The sequence below is a fragment of the Typopeltis vanoorti genome, chromosome 21, assembly GCF_054136105.1.
Source record: "Typopeltis vanoorti isolate ZY-2024b chromosome 21, IOZ_Tvanoo_1.0, whole genome shotgun sequence".
NCBI lineage: Eukaryota > Metazoa > Arthropoda > Arachnida > Uropygi > Thelyphonidae > Typopeltis > Typopeltis vanoorti.
The window spans coordinates 40,495,210-40,514,123 of NC_143569.1; the positions used below are offsets into that span (position 1 = coordinate 40,495,210).

General features: G+C 35.6%; 1 protein-coding gene across 2 annotated transcripts in view; it reads left to right on the forward strand.

Moving 5' to 3' along the window:
* Rubicon (run domain Beclin-1-interacting and cysteine-rich domain-containing protein rubicon) overlaps window positions 1–1,975 on the forward strand; it is a 357,235-nt gene extending 355,260 nt beyond the window's left edge. For both annotated transcript variants that reach the window (XM_090410954.1, XM_090410955.1), the window contains exon 21: window positions 252–1,975. In XM_090410954.1, the coding sequence (XP_090267080.1) occupies window positions 252–306 (55 nt within the window). In that variant the 3' untranslated portion in view covers window positions 307–1,975. The remainder of the gene's footprint in view (window positions 1–251) is intronic.
* Window positions 1,976–18,914: the final 16,939 nt, after the last annotated feature.

Genomic DNA, 18,914 nt, shown 5'->3' on the forward strand with positions numbered 1-18,914 from the left:
AAAATTTCCCCAAATATGCCACTAAATGTGGCATTTAGCAAAATGAAACGTTAAGCCATGCCTTTCGTTTTACTGAAAGGATGCATACGAGCAAGCCTAGAACTTGCTGCAAGAATTCCTTAGAGCCTTTGTGAAAACATTCGAGAAGCATTGATCAGGATGATAGACTCAGAACTTAACTTTCTTGTTAGTAATATTATATGCTTGAAAATATACACTGCCATAAAATGTAGTTGTTTATTAAATTGCAGAAAAAGGAAGTTAGAAGAATGCAAACTGTTGCACAGTAGCGAAGATGAAAACTGAAGTTGATACAGATTATAATTCATTGCAAGACAGACATTGCTAATAAATAATGTATGTGTATGGTGTATATAATTTGTTTTATTTATTTATTTATGTGAAAAAAATAATAGTAAATAAGATATATGATGTTGAAATGTCCAACTAGTCTTCAGAATATATTTTTGGAAATTGATTTTTGTTGCTAAAATACAAACTTTCATAGATTATGGAAAAGTGTACATGAATTGTAATGAGTATAAAACAAAGTTAATATATACACAGATTAACTACTGTTTCTCTGAAATCTTCCTTATATGGTGCTATATATAACTGCCACTTTTTGTTGATATTTTATATCAAGGTCTGTGGTTTATTAGAGACGTGTAATTGCTTACTATGTAAGTAGCTATTTCCGTTTTAGTTTCTTTAATTATAACATGGCTCTAACTTTACACAAACAGATTTATTTTTAAGGAACTCTACAACCAGTGTTGTTTAAGCATTAAATTATTTATTACTTAACACTCATTTTTGCTAAAAATTCATCTCAGTAGCAAATTTCATTTCATTAGGATTGTTTTTTAGTTCAACCATTTCTTCTTCAAATAAACTATTTGTAAATATATGCTTAAATAGGCTTTTTTTTTACTACATCATAGTAAAATATTATGTTGATATAACATAACCCTAGACTTTATCAACCATTTTCTCTTTTGAAAAGTTAATAGATTAGTTGGAATTAATTCTACATGTTTTCATTTTATTCAGTAAAAATTAAATTATTTTTGTACTCTTTATTCACTTTTATACACAGTTTTTTAAAATAATAGCAGCCTATTTATTTTCATAGTTTATTTTTTCAATAAGTGCTGCAGCAGTAAATATTAAAATAGCATCTTAAGGTTTCACATTTGTGTGTGTGCATTGTCAACTATACTTATATGTGGCATGAGTCTCGATTCAGTTTTCAACACAGCTGACATTATGGAATGAGTACTTTGAATACTTAAGTCATAATTTAAAATACTGTTTTAAATTGAATATTATAAATTGTGACATATGTATTCCTTTCAGAATATTAGATTGATAATTCTGTTTAAATATAAACTGATTTAGATTTTTAAAAAAATTGTTTTCCAGTTTTTTTTTTTTTGTTTTTTTAGCATAAAGAATCTTTTCACCTTTCTTTCTCTCTCTATGTGTATTTGCATATATTAACATTTTGCTTCTGTTTTACAAATAATTATCAGTAATATCAGTGTTATAAACATTTTTAAAATAAATATAATGAAGAAAATTACAGTTGTATTATCATTGAAAGAAATGTTTATACTTAATTTTATTATATATTATATTTATATATTTCATTACGACATTTAGTTACTGATACATTTTATATCTTCTCTACCATTTTATATCTTTTTTTTTTCATTGCAACTTCATACAATAAATTAGATCTACTTTATTGGTATGGAGAAGAGCTCATAACAACTGCTAACTTAACTACTGGTTTTATACAAAAAAGTTCAACAAATTTAAATTAATTTTTTATTAGATAAAAAGTAAATAATAACCTTCTTATTCATAATAGTTTAGCATAAAATTTGTATTATAGAAACTACCATGACTGAAGAATACAGTTTTCCATAATAGAAGGGATTTTAGTTGAAAATAGAATTTTATAGTTAAATTTTTCCCTGAAAGTTTTAATTAATAAAACATTTATTAAATACTGTTAATGGTTCTGAAATGATTTAATTCTTTCGACATATAAAAAAATCAATTCAGCACTGGACATAACACAGAAATTATATTAACTGAGCTATTCATTGTTGATTTTATTATTTCATTAAATACATTATTGATATTCTTATTATTGTTATTTGATCAGAATATTAAAATTTTTTTTTAAAAAAGTACAGACAACCCAATGATATACAGTAATGTACAAGATTTGATTTCCAGCTTTTCACTGACATTGTAGCTTACAATTTCATGGAGTTAACTATAACATCAAATGTAATACAGCACAATATAAACAAACCTTTTATTTATATATATATATACACACATACACATACACATACACACACACACACACACACACACACATCATCATCATCATCATCATCAAATTCCTGATATATATACCCTCTAGAGAATGCGGAGAACCGACCAGGGCTTCTGACCTAATGTCTAATCCTCACCTTCTCGTGGTGCACCCTGTTGGGTATCTACTTTGATACTGAACGAACGAGGATGGGCTGGCAATTTGGGATTTAGCTGACCAAATTGTATTCTTATTGGTTAAACCAAAATAAAAAATGATGGTACAACATGACAAAATTTCATGCCGGCTGGGGCGTCGCCCGGTTAAACAAGGTCCCCGTTGTTTTCGCCAGGGAACCAGGGCGAACAGCGAAAAGTCAGCTACTGGAACAAATCTGAAAACAAACCCCAACTCAACATCACCAGAGTTCAAGATCGGTACTATAAACGTAAGAAGCCTGAATGGCAAAGAAATGGAGCTAGCTGAGGAATTAGATAAATACCAGATCGACATAATAGGGGTGACTGAAACAAAAAAGACCAAAACTGGCGAGATCTTTCTGAGCAATAAATACAAAATGTTATATTCAGGCAATAACAATCAAGGAAAAGAAGGAGTAGCCATAGTATTCAACACAAAATATGAGGCTAATCTTCTTGAATGGCAGTCAGTCTCAAGTAGAGTAATGTGGGCAAATATGAGAATGGGGAACTGGACAATGAGACTTATTTGTGCCTATGGTCCCACAGAAGGTTCTACTAAGGTAGAAGTGGAGGAATTTTTTGAGGCTTTAGAAAAAGCAACTGACACAATGAAAAAGGAAAAGTTGGTCCTTGTTGGGGATCTAAATAGTAGAGTAGGAAATGATTGTGAGACATACAAAAATATTTTGGGAAAATTTGGAGAAAAGAGCAAAGCTAATAATAATGGCAAATATCTGTTGGATTTCTGCTCAGGACATGGACTGGTTATTACTAACACCATGTTCCAACATAAAAATGTGCACAAATTCACATGGAGAGAAGAGGCTAGGAATAAGAAAAGTCTCATTGACTATGTTATTGTTGATAGTGATGTTTTCTCCCTGGTGCAGGACACCAGAGTGTACAGAGGATATGAAATTGGAAGTGATCACTATTTAGTCTTGAGCAGGATAAAATTGAATTTCATATTGAAAAGAATAACATGTAAGAAAGTTTTAAAGCGAATAAAAGTTGAGCAGCTCTCAGATGTAAACTGTAGACTAAAATACAGAAATATTATTGAAAAGAAAATGAAAGAGTTTGAGAACAGGAATCAAACCTTGGAGATTCAGTGGCAAACTCTGAAGGAAACATTGATTGATTCTGCCAGAGAGGCATGTGGTGAGGTTGTGTGCAAAGATAAAAAAAATCAGAACTCCCTGGTGGACACAGGAAGTTAAAGAGGCAGTGAAGGAAAAGAAGAAAGCATATCAAAAGTTCCTGGCAAATAAGTCAGCTTTTACTCTTACAGAATACAGAGACAAATGTAAGAAAGCTAAACAGTGTGTAAAACTAGCTAAACAAAAGTCATGGGAGGACTTTGGCAAGAATATAGAAAATAAATATCAAGAAGGTGGCAAAATATTCTGGAGGTTGTTGAAGAAGCTTAGGAATGGAGGAAAGAGTGCTGTAAAAGGAATTAGAGATGATAAAGGTGAAATGAAAACAGGAGAAAAAGATATCCTTGAAGTATGGAGTAATTACTTTGAAAAACTGCTAAATGAAACAAGCAGTGATGACAGCACAGTGATAAAAAACACTGACCAGGCATGCAGTCAGGAATACATATCCATACTTGAAGTAGAAAAAGCCATCAAAGGCTTGAAATGTGGAAAGGCAGCAGGAGTAGATGATATTCGACCAGAAATGCTGAAGTATGGTGGTATAAGAGTCTTACAGTGGCTGCACTGCATAGTTCAGAAAGCCTGGACAGAGGGACGAATTCCCGATGATTGGAGTAGAGCTCTCATAGTACCCATATGTAAAAAGGGAAATAAAACTGAATGTGAGAATTACAGAGGTATTTCCCTACTGAGTGTTCCTGGCAAGATCTATGCAAGTATACTTGAGAAACGGTTGGGAAGAATTGTGGAAGAAAAGCTTGGTGAAGAACAAGCTGGATTCAGGCCAAATAGAGGCTGTCAGGATCAGATCTTCACTTTACGACAAATAGTCGAGAAAGCATGGGAATATAACAAAGATCTGTATTTAAGTTTTGTCGATTTGGAAAAGGCATATGACAAGGTGCCAAGAGAGAAGCTATTCAATACGCTGCAGTTATATGGTGTCAATGGGGCATTATATCAAGCAATACTTAGTCTTTATTTGAGTTGTGAGTCAGCAGTTAGAATTGAAGGAAGTACAGGAAGATGGTTTAATGTTAAATCTGGTGTGAGACAAGGATGTACATTATCCCCTCTGTTATTCATTATCTATATGGATCACATTATGAAGGAAAGTGGTATTAAACCTGATATCAAAATTGGAGATGTTAATGTCAGCTCTTTGCTTTATGCGGATGATGTTATACTTCTAAATAAATCCGCTACAAGTCTGCAAGATTCTCTGACTAAATTGAATAGCTGTTGTAATAGATATGGTATGAAGGTCAGCAATAAAAAGACAAAGACAATGAAAATAGGCAGAATCATTGAAAATGTCAACTGTGTTGTTAATGGAGAACCTGTGGAACAAGTAAAACATTTCAGCTACTTAGGCACAATTTTTACTGAAGATGGTAAACTAAATATAGAAATAGACAACAGAATCAGCAAAGCTGGTATCGTGGGAAGTCAATTGAATAAATTCATATGGAATAAGAAAGAAATTAGTCGGAACACTAAATTAGCTGTATACAAGACTGTTCAAACCAATTTTAACTTATGGATCTGAGAGCTGGGTCAGAAGTAAAACACTTGACCAAAGACTAGAGACCGCAGATATGAGAGTCCTGAGAAAGATTAGAGGTGTGAACAGATGGCATCAATGGCAATATCATATTAAAAATGTGGATATTAGGAAAGAACTTGACATTGTCAGCATCCAGGAATGCGTTAGCAGAGCTAATCTCAGATGGTATGGTCACTTAAATCGAATGGGAGAGGAAAGATTAGCAAAACAAGTGTTCTCTGCCAGGTTGGCAGGAAAACGACCCAGAGGAAGACCAAGATATAGGTGGATTGATACGGTACAAAGTGCCTTAGACGATAGAAATATAAGATCTGATAATGTTGGAGTCTTGACAAGTAACAGACTGATTTGGAGGAAAATTGTAGATAGGAAGTTAGTAATGATGTAATTTTTTCATGTAGTACTGTCATATCCTGTACACCCCTTGAGGGTACATGGCAGGAATTTGATGATGATGATGATGATGAGAGTTATACAGGATATGATATATATGTGTAATAAATTTTTTAACTTGGGGATATTGTATATTAGGATAACCAAGTAATTTTATAAACTTGGTTATTTTAACTCCTAATCCCAAGTATGCAAACAATTAAGTTTGCGCCTGAAACATAGTTCAAGTCTAAAGATGGTACAACACCAGGGCAACTCATTGTAAAGGTGGGTAAAGCTCTGATCACTATTTTTAGTATTTTTCCATAATGTAAAGCACATCTCACTAGAAGATGTATACTGCAGTGCATTATGGGTGGGGTCACTACCCAGACCGGTTTCAACCTTTTTTGAGGTCTCCTCAGTGAGTAGCTAGACCCTAAATACCAAGGTTTTAGTAATACGGAGCCCTATCACCTTTACCTATAGAAGTTGCAACAAGGTGTTTTTATTTTTAATAAAAATCTCTGGAGGAGATATAGATGTAATAAATTTTTTACCTTGGGGATATTATATATTAGAATAACCAAGTAATTTTATAAACTTGATTATTTTGACTCCTAATCCCAAGTATGCAAACAATTAAGTTTGTACCTGAAACAAAGTTCAAGTCTAAAGATGGTACAATACCAGGGCAACTCATTGTTGCAACTTCTATAGGTAAAGGTGATAAGGCTCCGTATTACTAAAACCTTGGTATTTAGGGTCTAGCTACTCACTGAGGAGACCTCAAAAAAGGTTGAAACCAGTCTGGGTAGTGACCCCACCCATAATGCATTGCAGCATACATCTTCTAGTGAGATGTGCTTTACATTATGGGAAAATACTAAGAATAGTGATTAGAGCTTTACCCACCTTTACAATGAGTTGCCCTGGTGTTGTACCATCTTTAGACTTGAACTTTGTTTCAGGCGCAAACTTAATTGTTTGCAATTAAGTTTGCAAACTTGGGATTAGGAGTTAAAATAACCAAGTTTATAAAATTATTTGGTTATCCTAATATATATATATATATACATACACTTACACAGTACAAAATTTTTATCATATATAGTTCTATTAACTGCAAAATTTTGGGTTCATTCAAATAATAATCATAACAGCTTCTCTCTCTCTTAGAAGATCTGGCCCTGGAATGACATGAAAGTAGCAACAGTAGGCCAGTAGGCACTGGATCTTCTGGAGCCTGTGAGTGGTGTCCAATACATGGCCTGCGTGATCAGATTGACCATAGTTGTGACTGCAGATGTAAGTTTTGTGTTCATCTAAACAGATGGTGGCTGATCTACCTGTCTGTCCTTACTTCAGACAGACCATAGCCCATTTCTCTACATCTAGTTAGAGGAGCAGCCAGTGTGTGTGACAATTCAGTGATGCAATTTTCTGTTATACATAGTTTTTCAGAGTGTTTCACTTAAACAAAAATTTCAGTTTAAGTGAAAATTTGCAAAGTCAAAATCTGCAACAAAGCTTGCAGAAAGGTATATCAATGGATTAAACCACCATGCTCCATCACAGTAAATTTAAATAAGAAAGACTGTTTGTGGAATCTGTAGCAGCACTCAGAAATCAACCTATTTTAAACTTCCCAAAATTTAGGAAACAATAATCATCAGAACTCCCAGTTTAACTTCCTAGGTGTGAAAATGCTCATAGAGGACACACTACTTAGATAGGACTTGAGAGTCACCTATGTGTTTCATTGAATTTTGTGCGTGTTATTTGTGTACACTCTGAAGATGTCTCAGTGACCGATACTAAATATTGGAAACATTAAGAAAGGACTCATCATACATGAGTCCTTTCTTAGTGCTGTCAGTTCCCCATTAACCCTCTGCCATGATGTGCTCCTAGCACTTTAGCCTTAGTGAGTGGTGTCCAATACAATATATTTTCAGTCTTTTAAAGAACTTCATCAGTCCACCTACATCTCAGTCTTCCTCTGGGTCTTTTTTATTTTCCAAATTAAAAAAAAAAAAAAAAAAAAAAAAAATTATTGATGTCACAATACATGTGAATCATAGAGGTTAAATTTAAGGGAGATGAGGTAAATCTTTAGTGCCGTCAAATTTTGCACAATATAAAAAAAAAAATAAAACTAAAATACTAAAAATCTAAGTCAGATATTAAAAATAAATTTATACTACTCAAGCAAGTAAAACTCATTCATAATAAAAAGGTGCTGAATTCAGATCTGCAGTCCAGAAACACTTCACGAATTGTTGAAATGGCTTACTGTGAATTAACCAATAATAATATGAAACTTTTAAGCTTCGTGACCTCTCAAAACATGCATTTTTGAACACATCTCAACCTTTCTTACTTACATGAATACTGCAATATGAGCTCTGTCTTTTAGAATTCACACTGTAGTCAGAGTCTTTGAGTTTCTTGCCATGTATCCTTATTTGGTGTATAGGATACTATCATAGTAATACATGAAAGCTTACATCATTACTAAAAACTTTGTATCAACAATTTTCCTCCAAGTTAGCCTGTTATCTGTCATATTTTCAGTCTTTTAAAGAACTTCATCAGTCCACCTACATCTCAGTCTTCCTCTGGGTCTTTTTTATTTTCCAAATGAAAAAAAAAACAAAAAAACTAAAGTTATGACAGTAAGCAGAGCAAAATCTATCCCAAAGTTAAAAATCCAAGTAGGAAACCAAATTGTAGAACAAGCCAAATGTTATATTTATTTAGGACATTTAATTACTGAGGATGGAAAATGCAATTAAGAGATTAGGAGAATAGAAATTCAAAATCAACAGAATGGAAACATTCTGTTGATTGAGAATAATGACATGAAAGTGATTTTTTTTTTTTTTTAAGTTCTTAGCCTAAACTCAATGAGTGACTCAAAGGATTTTCAGCAGCAGTTCTACTCAGTGACAGGCCCTACCACTGAGCAGAACCCCTCGTATTCCAGATAAAAGGGACTCACTGAGACAGCCTCGATAGAAGCCACCCTGGAAAGCACAAGTCTCCAAATGCTCAAAAGCTCTACCAAAGTAGCTTATTTAAGTGCAGGTCTGCCTCTCCAAAAACTCATGATCTGATGGATCACATGAGTTTTTGGTGCTCATATTCCATGGAAAAGCATTTACCAAAGCAATGCCCGGTAGAGGCTGCCCTGGAAAACACTGATCCCAAATGCTCAAAAGTTCTACTATGTAAGTAAAGGGAGTTTCTCTAAAAACTAAGCGATCCCCAGATTACTCTTAATGAGTGACTAGAAGGATCATTTTGCTTATCGATGGTTCTACTCATTGACAGGCTCACCCTACCACTGAGTAGAACTGCTCATATTTCAGGGAAAAGCATTCACCATATAAGTCATCTCTAAAAATTAGGCGATCCCCAGACCACTCTAAACAAGTAATCAAAGGATTGTCCAACTCAGCAGTGGTTCTCAGTGACAGGCTCACCCTACCACTGAGCAGAACCACTCAAATTCCAGGGAAAGCATTCACTGACACTGCCCTGATCGAGGCCACTATATAAGTAAAGGGTCTATTCCAAAAACTAGGCGAGTGACCTGATGGATCTTTTAACTGTGGTGGTTCTACTCAGTAACAGGCTCACTCCACCACTGAACAGAACTGCTCATATTCCAGGGAAAAGCATTCACTGACACAGCTCTGATAGAGGTTGCCGAGATACTCAAAATGCTCCCCTAAAGCAGACTATATAAGTAAAGTCCTTTCTAAAAATTAGGTGATCCCCCAGATCACTCTAAACGAGTGACTGAAGGATTGTCCAACTCATCTTTTGGATCTACTCAGTGAGGCACACCCTACCACTGAGCAGAACCAAGCATTCACCTATAAGGCATTCTCTCTGTGTAAAGTAAAGAGCTTCTCTAAAATTAGGCAATCCACCAGACCATTCCCCACGAGTGATCGAAGGACCATCCAACTCAGTCGTGGTTCCACTCATTGTCACCCTGCCATGAGTAGACCTGCTCATATTCCAGGGAAAAGCATTCACAGCCAAAGCCCTGATAGAGGCCACGCCGGAAAATACCAACCACTGGAGACTCAAATTTCCCTCTTATGGAAAACCTTAAGAGAGCAGAAATGCTCATTCGGTACTAAGGAAATCGAAATATCAGAGAAATGTATTTTTCCTAAGTGAACTCTCGGTCAGTGCTTAAAGGTAATTACTAAAGAAAGAACCAAAAGGCTTCATGAAAATTACATAGGCAAAATGGATATTATATTATGTGACACCTCCAGGGAGTCCAAAGACTTATCGAGGGAGAGTGTGCCAACAGCATCGAACGATTGAGCCCTTCCAAACTACTAACTGCGCTCAAACTTGCTTAACTTTTTCGTGAGCCATTAGTAGTAGAGGCTTTACCAATCGACCAACCTTTGTTGGCATTCCAAAATTATTTCAAAACCGAATGTTGGTAGAAACTATGAAAGTTTCTATAAACCTCGACTTTGAAGTACCGTATTTGCCGGCGTATAAGACGCATCCCCTTTTTTGTACACATTTTTTAGGAAAAACACTGTCAATAAATATTATAATGAATTTACAGTATTTCAAATATAAAGTTCATGAATCTTGAACACCAGGATGTTGATCCAGTAAAGTTGGCGATCCCTCTGTTAGTGGTTATCGCTTTCGCTTGATGAATAATCGTTTTTGTAGGCACTGAAAGTTCCGCTTTTCTTTAGTCTAAAATCCAAGTACTGTATTCAGTTCCGCCTCAAGTTCTGCAGTTCCGCTTGGTAGGTTATGTTTACTGTGAGTTGCTTTTTTTAGATCCTCTTCCTGATTCCACCAAGTTCTTATTATTTTCTCAGTTGGGGATGGCCCGAAATGCCTCTCTGCCGCCCTATTTCCATGTTCTTTAGCATAGGCAACAATCACACGTAGCTCGTATGCAATATTGTAGCAATGCCGACGTTTTTCAGCCATAATTTGCCAAGAAATTTAGAGAAAATTTAACGGCAGAAATTTATCACTGTTCACAATAACCGCGACAACAATTGGAAAGTTTAAACGACAGGAACACAGCTGTGAATCGTCAATGACAGCCCTGAAATCCGCTGAACTCTTCGTAACTGGAATGCCCTCACACACCGCAAGGAAGAAATCGCGTAACTCGGAACAGAGAAAATTTCCAGAAATGAAAGTAATAAAAAACGGTATTGAGTATTGGCGTACAAGACGCACCCTGTTTTTCAGACCTATTTTCAAAGAAAAAAAGTGTCTTATACTTATATGACATCTCCAGGGAGTCCAAAGATTCATCGATGCTGCCAACAGCATCGAACGATTGACGACCTTCCAACTACTAACCGTGCTCAAACTTGCTTAACTTTTTGCGTGAGCCATTAGTAGCATAGGCTCTACCAATCGACCAACCTTTGCTAGCAATAATTAATGCCAGCAGCATCCAAGGTTCCCTGGTGAAACTTCCAAGTACTAAATGGACTCAGATTTTGCTTAACTTCAGTGATCAGATGAGAACTGGTGCTTTCATGCCTATGTAATTGAGTTTATATATATATATTTTTTAGTTCTTTAAAGAAAAAAAAAGACAAATTTTGCTAGAGAAAAAAAAAAATTTCCAGTGGGAAGGAGGGAATGCTGTCTCCGTATGAAATCATCACATTGGCTTTTCAGTTGAAAAGTTCTTATAAAGAGATTAATGTTAAACAAAGGTTTATACGAAAAAGATTTTCGTCATTGATCTAAATGTATATAGAGAAAGTGCAGCTGACTTTAGAGTAAATTGTTCTTTGCATTCCATGATGCAAGTTCACTAGGGTTCCCATTTGACCCGTTTTTCCCGGGAACAGTTCCGTTTTTTATAAAAATGACCCGAGTTAATTCCCAAAGTCACAGTTTTTTAAGTATCCTTCAGAAAAAAATGGATAAACGGATTTTATCTCGTTTTTAGTACCAATTTCTATTGCAACGTTGATAATAACTTTTATTTATTTATTATTTATAATAATAATCATTAGTATTATAAATAATATAACTAACTAATAGTAATTAATGGCGATGTTCTTTTTTCCCATATTTCTGTTATAATATAACAGTATCTTACTTGATTAATACTTTGTGTGTTATAATTTTTATCGTTTTCTACTCCTATAATGCTGAAACATAAGTGCAGTATTAATGATAATATTAAAAGAGAATTTCCTTTCATTAAAAGATGTAGATAAAAATGTGGAATGTACTTTATGTAACTGTAAATTTTTCATTTCACATGGTAGTCAGTCAGACGTAGTCAACCACGTTAAAACGAAAAAACAAAGTTGCTGTAAGGCAACTTTGTTTTTTTTGAAAACAAAGTTCGAAATAAGGCTTCCAACTGCAGTATAAGTAATTTTTTAATTGTGAAAACCAAGAGTGAAAGGGAAAAATAGTTATTACTGGCAGCGCAGGAAACAATCTTTGCGTATCACACAGCTTTAACTCCATGGACTGAACAACAACCATCGTGAAAAAAATTTTCAACGATAAATTCATGTGTTCACAAACAAAGTGCAAGGCAATAATAACCAATGTTATTGCGCCATTAGCGACAACGCAGATTGAGGAAGAGCTAAAAGAAGTTCGTTTTATATCAGTGCTAATCGATTCATCAACCTACTTTGACATGAAATAAGTGCCTCTTGTCATTAGATACTATCATCCAGAAAAGGTGTGAAGGTGAATGTGTTGGAGTTAGTTAATTTATGTGGTGAAACTTCAGAACTTTTTTTTTCTTGTGTTGGAAGTGTTACAGAAATAGATCTGAAAAATGTTATTGCTATATTAGCAGATAATACAAATACAAACTTTGGTGGAAAGAAGAGAAAGGGAAAGGATAATCTGTACTTCAAAATCCAAGAAAACACTGTAAATAATTTAATTGGAATTTTATGCCTTGCACATGTGATACATAATGCTGTCCAGGCTGCTTCAGATTGCTTACCTATCGATCCTCAGTTAATAATTAACAAGATTTTCCAACATTTCCACATATATTGTGTACGATTTGGTTAACTTTAATCATTTTGTGAATTCACAAACAGAGTATTAAAACTGTTTTGGGAAGCAGCAAGACAAGATGGCTCTCTCTTTTGCCTGCAATCCAGAGGGTTATTGACATGTTCCCTTCATTGAAGTCATATTTTCTTTCTATTGACAAACGTCCTATCAGTCTCAAAAATTTCTTTGAAAATCCACTTTCAATTACACTCCTGCATTTCCTTGCCAGCCAGTTAAAAACCTTTTATGATACCATTAAATGTATTGAAAAGCAAGATATAACAGTAATTGAAGTGAAGAATGAAACAAACTGGTGGAAAGGTTAAATTGTATTGTAGGAAGGCAAAAAAGTTTCTTACAACTACTGTGAGAAAACAGTTGCAAGAATTAGAAAAAGGACACAACAGTTGAAAAGTTTGAAAGCTATGCAGTAGATTTCTACTGCACCTGTATTGAATATATTCAGGAGTGGTGTACACCATTTCTCACACTTCTTCAGTCTATGGATTGGATTAATTTGAAGGGAAAGGATCCTGTGACTTGAAAGAACATACAAAAAAGGTACATATTCATGCACCAAGTTTTACTATGAATGAAGAGGACTTATTTTATGAGTTTATATGCGTGAAAAAATATTGTGAAAGCAAATTTGAAGTGTCAGTGACAAATGGTGTGAAATGTTTGCTCATTTTACAAAGCAAGGTATAAATTATGGGAGTATTAATGCCTAGTTAGTTTTTGTTTAGCACTGCCAGGAACTAATGTAGCTGTTGAACGTGTTTTTTTCATTAATAAATGCACTCTGAACAGATGAAAAAAAAAAAAAAAACACTTAAAATTGAGACAGTAAAAGCTTTAATCATTGTAAAGACATATTTTAAGAATTGTTCTTGTGCTGAGTTCTAAGATCAAATACCAAAAGAAAAAAAAAAATTCTTGAACAGGTCCATAAATCTGAAATATTTTTCTAATTAAATATGTTTGTGATTAATAATGCTTTTTTAAAGTGGATTAAATGTTAATTTATGTTTATATAGCAATGTTTAATTTAAAGTGCAACATATATAATAGTTTTATTTTTTATCATTTCTTAATTTTTAACGTCCCGTTTTTTTACGAAATGTCCCGGGTTTTTTAAGTAAAAATTTCAGAATGCCCCAGATTTTAGTAAAACATGGGAACCCTAGAGTACACTCGATACACTGCTTTATCAGGGTGTGTGTGATGCCATATGTTATGGTGAGATTCACTTCTAGCCTGATTCAGACCTTTATAGAAGTCATAAAATTGAGATTTGGATATGTGGAGATACTGAGAATTATTTGAATGACGGAAAATAGTCCAAACCTCTTCGAATTAAGGACATTTGCATCGTATCTTTTATTTATTTTTTTAGTAATGATTATCATTCCAAATATTCTAGCACTACTTGTAAAGATATAAACATATGATTAATGCGAAAATACAAAATTATTTATTTTATTTTTTTTTTTTTCGGCACAGAAATTTTCAAATCACGATGTTCTCAACTCAGATTCCCATTGTTGGAATTAATACACAACTAGTATTGCAATCATTGATAAAATTATAAAAAAGATAAATCAGCTAACTCCTTTTATTCCCTTATAGGGAGTAGGCAAGGCCTTTATACCCTATCTAGCTTTTGGAGACAGTGGGCAGTTCAGTCTCCACCTGTAGCCAATCAGAGATAGCTGGCCCATGTCTCACTAATTATAGCAGCCACCGATGAAGTGGCTGGCAAACAAGTGCCGCTATCTCTTGGTACCTAACCCTAACAAGATATGTTACTGTCTGAAATAATGTGACTGTCGATTTTCTTGAGTTTACAGGATAAAAAACCCTAGTTTCTGGGAGGAAAAACCCGCTTGCCCGTGCCAAAGATCGATTAACTCGGGAATTGGTCGAAGATAGGCTTAGAAAAAGTTCCTCCAGTCGGCGACTAGACTTGAACTTAAGTCAAACTTCGAGCGATCAAGCGCCACTTCCACTGAGCTACACAGGCCTTTTTGATAAAATTATATTTTAAATAAATTTTACAGCTTCATTTTATTGTGGTCAAGCCAATTCTCACTTTAGCCTTAAATGGTTAAATTTTTTTTAGAAAATTGGTTTGCAGATAATGGTAGAAATGGTCCTTTCTTCAGCCAGTTCCAGAGTTAGGTGGTTGAGGTTTAACCACCACACAGATATGAACTGGTCTGTAATTTGATACTTCTATCTATATACCTTGGAACCTTGCCACAGCTAAGACTTAGATTACACAACTTCGTCAGAGGCGCTGCCAGCTCACTTGCACATTCTCGTTGCACACAAGCTGACAATGATATTTCACAATGGTTCACAATGATATTTTTCAATATACCGAGTATCTCCAGTTAATCTACCTCAATGCTCACAATCAGTCTCTGTCACCTCAGTATCTACAAAGTCCAACAGTATCATCAAACTTCAGCAGTACCACCTGGATAATATATGGTTGCAAAGTGATCACTTAGTAACTGAACTATTTCTTCTGCTTCTGTCACTTCCCTACCATCAGCACTGTGTAAAGTTACCTTTCCATAATCATTCGTTCCCTTACTTGCTACGTATCGAAAAAAGCTTTTGGATTTTCTTTGGTTTGATTAGCTAATTTTATTTCGAAATCAGGTTTATCCTACTAGCATGGTAAGGAAGGCTAAATTACTTGTGCATCATACTGCTCATGGGTGTGCTGGTCACCTTGTTTATATTCCTTACACATTGCTGGTCATCCACTTAATCCCTTCTTGGTGTTTATCTTCCTAACCCTGGTTATGCACTCTGATACTGTGTATTCAGGGCCAGTTTTATCATTAGGCGAACTTAGGCAATTGTCTAGGGGCGCTAAGCTTCGGCGAACCAGATTTTGCTACATAGTGCGGGGGGAAAATATATATAGACAATGTATAGGGGCGCCTAAATTTTCTTTGCCTAGGGGCATCAGATACTCTCGGAACGGCCCTGTGTATATTCAGTACTGCATTGTATATATTCAATTCAAATTCAGTATATTCAATAATCTTAGGCCAGCTTTCTGTGACTTTCCCCACTTTCCAAAACTTATTTAAGGCTAAATAGACTCGGATGCTTCCTTGACAGGCAAAAAGGCACTAGCAGATTTATTGTGATTTGTAGATTTAGAGGTATAAAGCCTGTATTACTCAAAGTTCATAACCATTAATATGTACACTTATAGCTTGGTAATGAGGTTTCCTGCTTTATATTCCCTAGCTGCCAAAAAAAGTTTATTATTATTATTCGTGACACCTCCAAGGAGTCTGAAGACTCATCGCGGGAGGACACCTACAACTATCTCAACTACTACACCGAACCTCTACTACGAATCATCTCTATCTACGCCATCCACCTCCACCACAACTAGTATTTTTTGTCTGTAAATTGCGTGTGTTCTGAAGGGCCTATTTGTCTGTATGCGGGATGAAAAACCCGTGTTTCCGGGAGAAAAAACCCTGCTACCTCCGTGTGAGATCGGCTCTTTGATTTAAGTAGCTTCTAAGAATAAATTTGAAGTGACGCTGAGTTCATTGTACGGTACTGCAACAAGCAGTATTAATATGCTGCAAGTTTTTGTGTGCGCGCATGCACGCGAATCTAAACGAAAGATAAATCTTAATGCATAACTGGATCACTGGTGAAAGGCTGAAGATCAGATAAGCCAGAAAAAATAAGCGTGAAATAATTTTAACAAGAATAGCCCAAAAAACGCTTTTGTTAATTTTTAATAGGGCGTATGGTCTCCATTAACAGCCAAAACAGCGGTACATGTTGATTACATAGACCAGATAAGATGATCAAACAGTTCTTATTGGATATTTCCCCTCTTCTGCAAGAACAATTTCGAGCTCTTCAAGCGATCGTGGTGGCACCAGTCGAGCAGAAACGCGCTTGCCTAAAGCATTCCAGGCATGTTCGATTGGATTACAATCCGGTGAACAGGCAGGCCAGTCCATTCGTTCAATATCTTCTTCCTCAAACCACTCTTGTACCAAATTTGCACGGTGTGGACGAGCACTGCCATCCATAAAAACGAATTCTTGGCCAATTGCAGCAGCATATAGACGAACCATAGGTTCCAAATTCTCATCGCGATACCTTTGGGCTGTTAAGGAACCGTTTCTGATAAAAGAGAGATCAGTATGGCCACTTATACCTACACTGATGGTATAGATGTATTCCAACCTATGCCATCAAACTCCCACCTTGATGTTGGGATCTTTCACGAACAAACTGTGGATTATTTCTTGTTCCACTTTCACACCATATCAAGATACGTCGTTTATCTGGTTGCAGACTGACCCTGGACTCGTCACCAAAAGGTACACGAGCCCAATCTTCATCTGTCCAATTGCGATGTCCCTGTGCCCAAATTCTTCAGGCTGTTTTGTGATTTGCAGTAAGCGGAATGCAAACCACTGGTCTTCGAGCATAAACCTATGGCACGAAGACGATTTCGAACATTTCCCGTCTCAAGAAAGAGATTCCACTGCTGGAGGGATTGTAGTTTCCTCATTCCATTCTACATTTCACCTTGCCATCTTGTCTTTGATCTCTTCGTTGCCTAGCATTCTATAGGATTTCCATTAACAACACAAAATGGTCAAAGTTATTAACAGAATCTAAATCTGAATTCCAATAGAACTTTATTCAGTTATTTCTCTATTCTCTTATTTAGGTGATATATTATATTATACACCAGCTAACTGAAAAATACAAAGGATTATCTTCTACTTTGCTATTTATCGATTTCAAAAAAAAAAAGCATTTGAAACAGTACAACATAATGCAATTTTCTCTGCAATTAGAAACAGTGGCCGGTATATGGTTTACATATACCAGCCACTGAATTAGAAACCTTTATGCAGATATATGTAGACATTACTATGCAGCGTCTACATAAAATACTTGGTCATGCGTGTCACCGTGTGTTCTATTTAAGAATACAGATGGTCAGAATTCGTCAGTATTATTGATCACAATGGTAAAAACAAAGATCCTTCTGAATTCGATAAAGGGCTTGTGTGGGTGCCCGTCTTACAAGTCACGATTCTGGAATCAGTAGAGCTGAGTGGGTTGTCAAAAGATGAGATATTCTGGGTGTTTAATCAGTGGAAAAATAATCCACTTCGTTTACTGTCTGGAATGAGATTGCAGTCTGTTTAGGCTCATGTGGATAAACAGAACTTCCTGTGCACATCAGTTGACCAAAGCATTTAATTTCCGACCCTATATCTCACGCGTAGGGAATTGGAAAGATCGGTATTGGCAGCATGCCTATACGGAAACCATTTATTTCTGCGAAGAACTGGAAAGTTCGTCTACTTTGATGTCAGGAACACTGACTGGACGCTGGGAAAAAAGTCGTGTCCCGAAGAGTTACCGTAGATAGACCTTTTCCTGCACCAAGGGTAGGCAGAGAGTTTGGCTGGAGCCCCCCATGAAGCTATGAATCTAGTTCGCCTTGAAAACATAACCCAAGGTTCTGGAGATAGTCTCATGATCTGGGCATGTGCTGTTGACACAGATCCCCTGATATTGCTGGATGATTTCCGGTTTCACCAATGTCTGAACATTGGTGAAACCGGAAAGTGACGGTCGTTAGACGGACGGTAATGCTATTGCCCATCGCGCAAGAATTGTTCAGCAGTGGTTCAAATTTTAGTTCTTCAAATGTATGGGACATGCTAAAAAAACAGATCCGGAAGCAAAGTCCTCTTCTGTCATTCATGAGCCAGTTAAAGGACTATCTGGTGAACAGCTGATATGATGTAGATGCAATTCAACACTTTGTGGAATCTATGTCAGTCTGCATATGCACTGTAATTCGGGCTAAAGGGGGTCCAATACGGTATTAAATAAAAGTTTCTAATTCAGTGGCCGTTTCTTTGAATGTATGAGGTATTTGATATTTGATAATGCCCTGTATATGAGTAATATTTGAATTGTGATGTGTTGCTGGAATAATCTCTTTAAATTTTTAGCGCTTTCATAATGCAGTTCGGAAAGCGATTGGACATACGCTCGTCGACTGGAAAAGACCTCCGTTCGATTCTTATGTGGAGATGAATCTTTATATTATTAGCTTTTATTCTTTTCAATTGAAGGTGAGTTAGCTATATCATAGTGAGGGAAATGTTTTTCCTGCTTGTAAT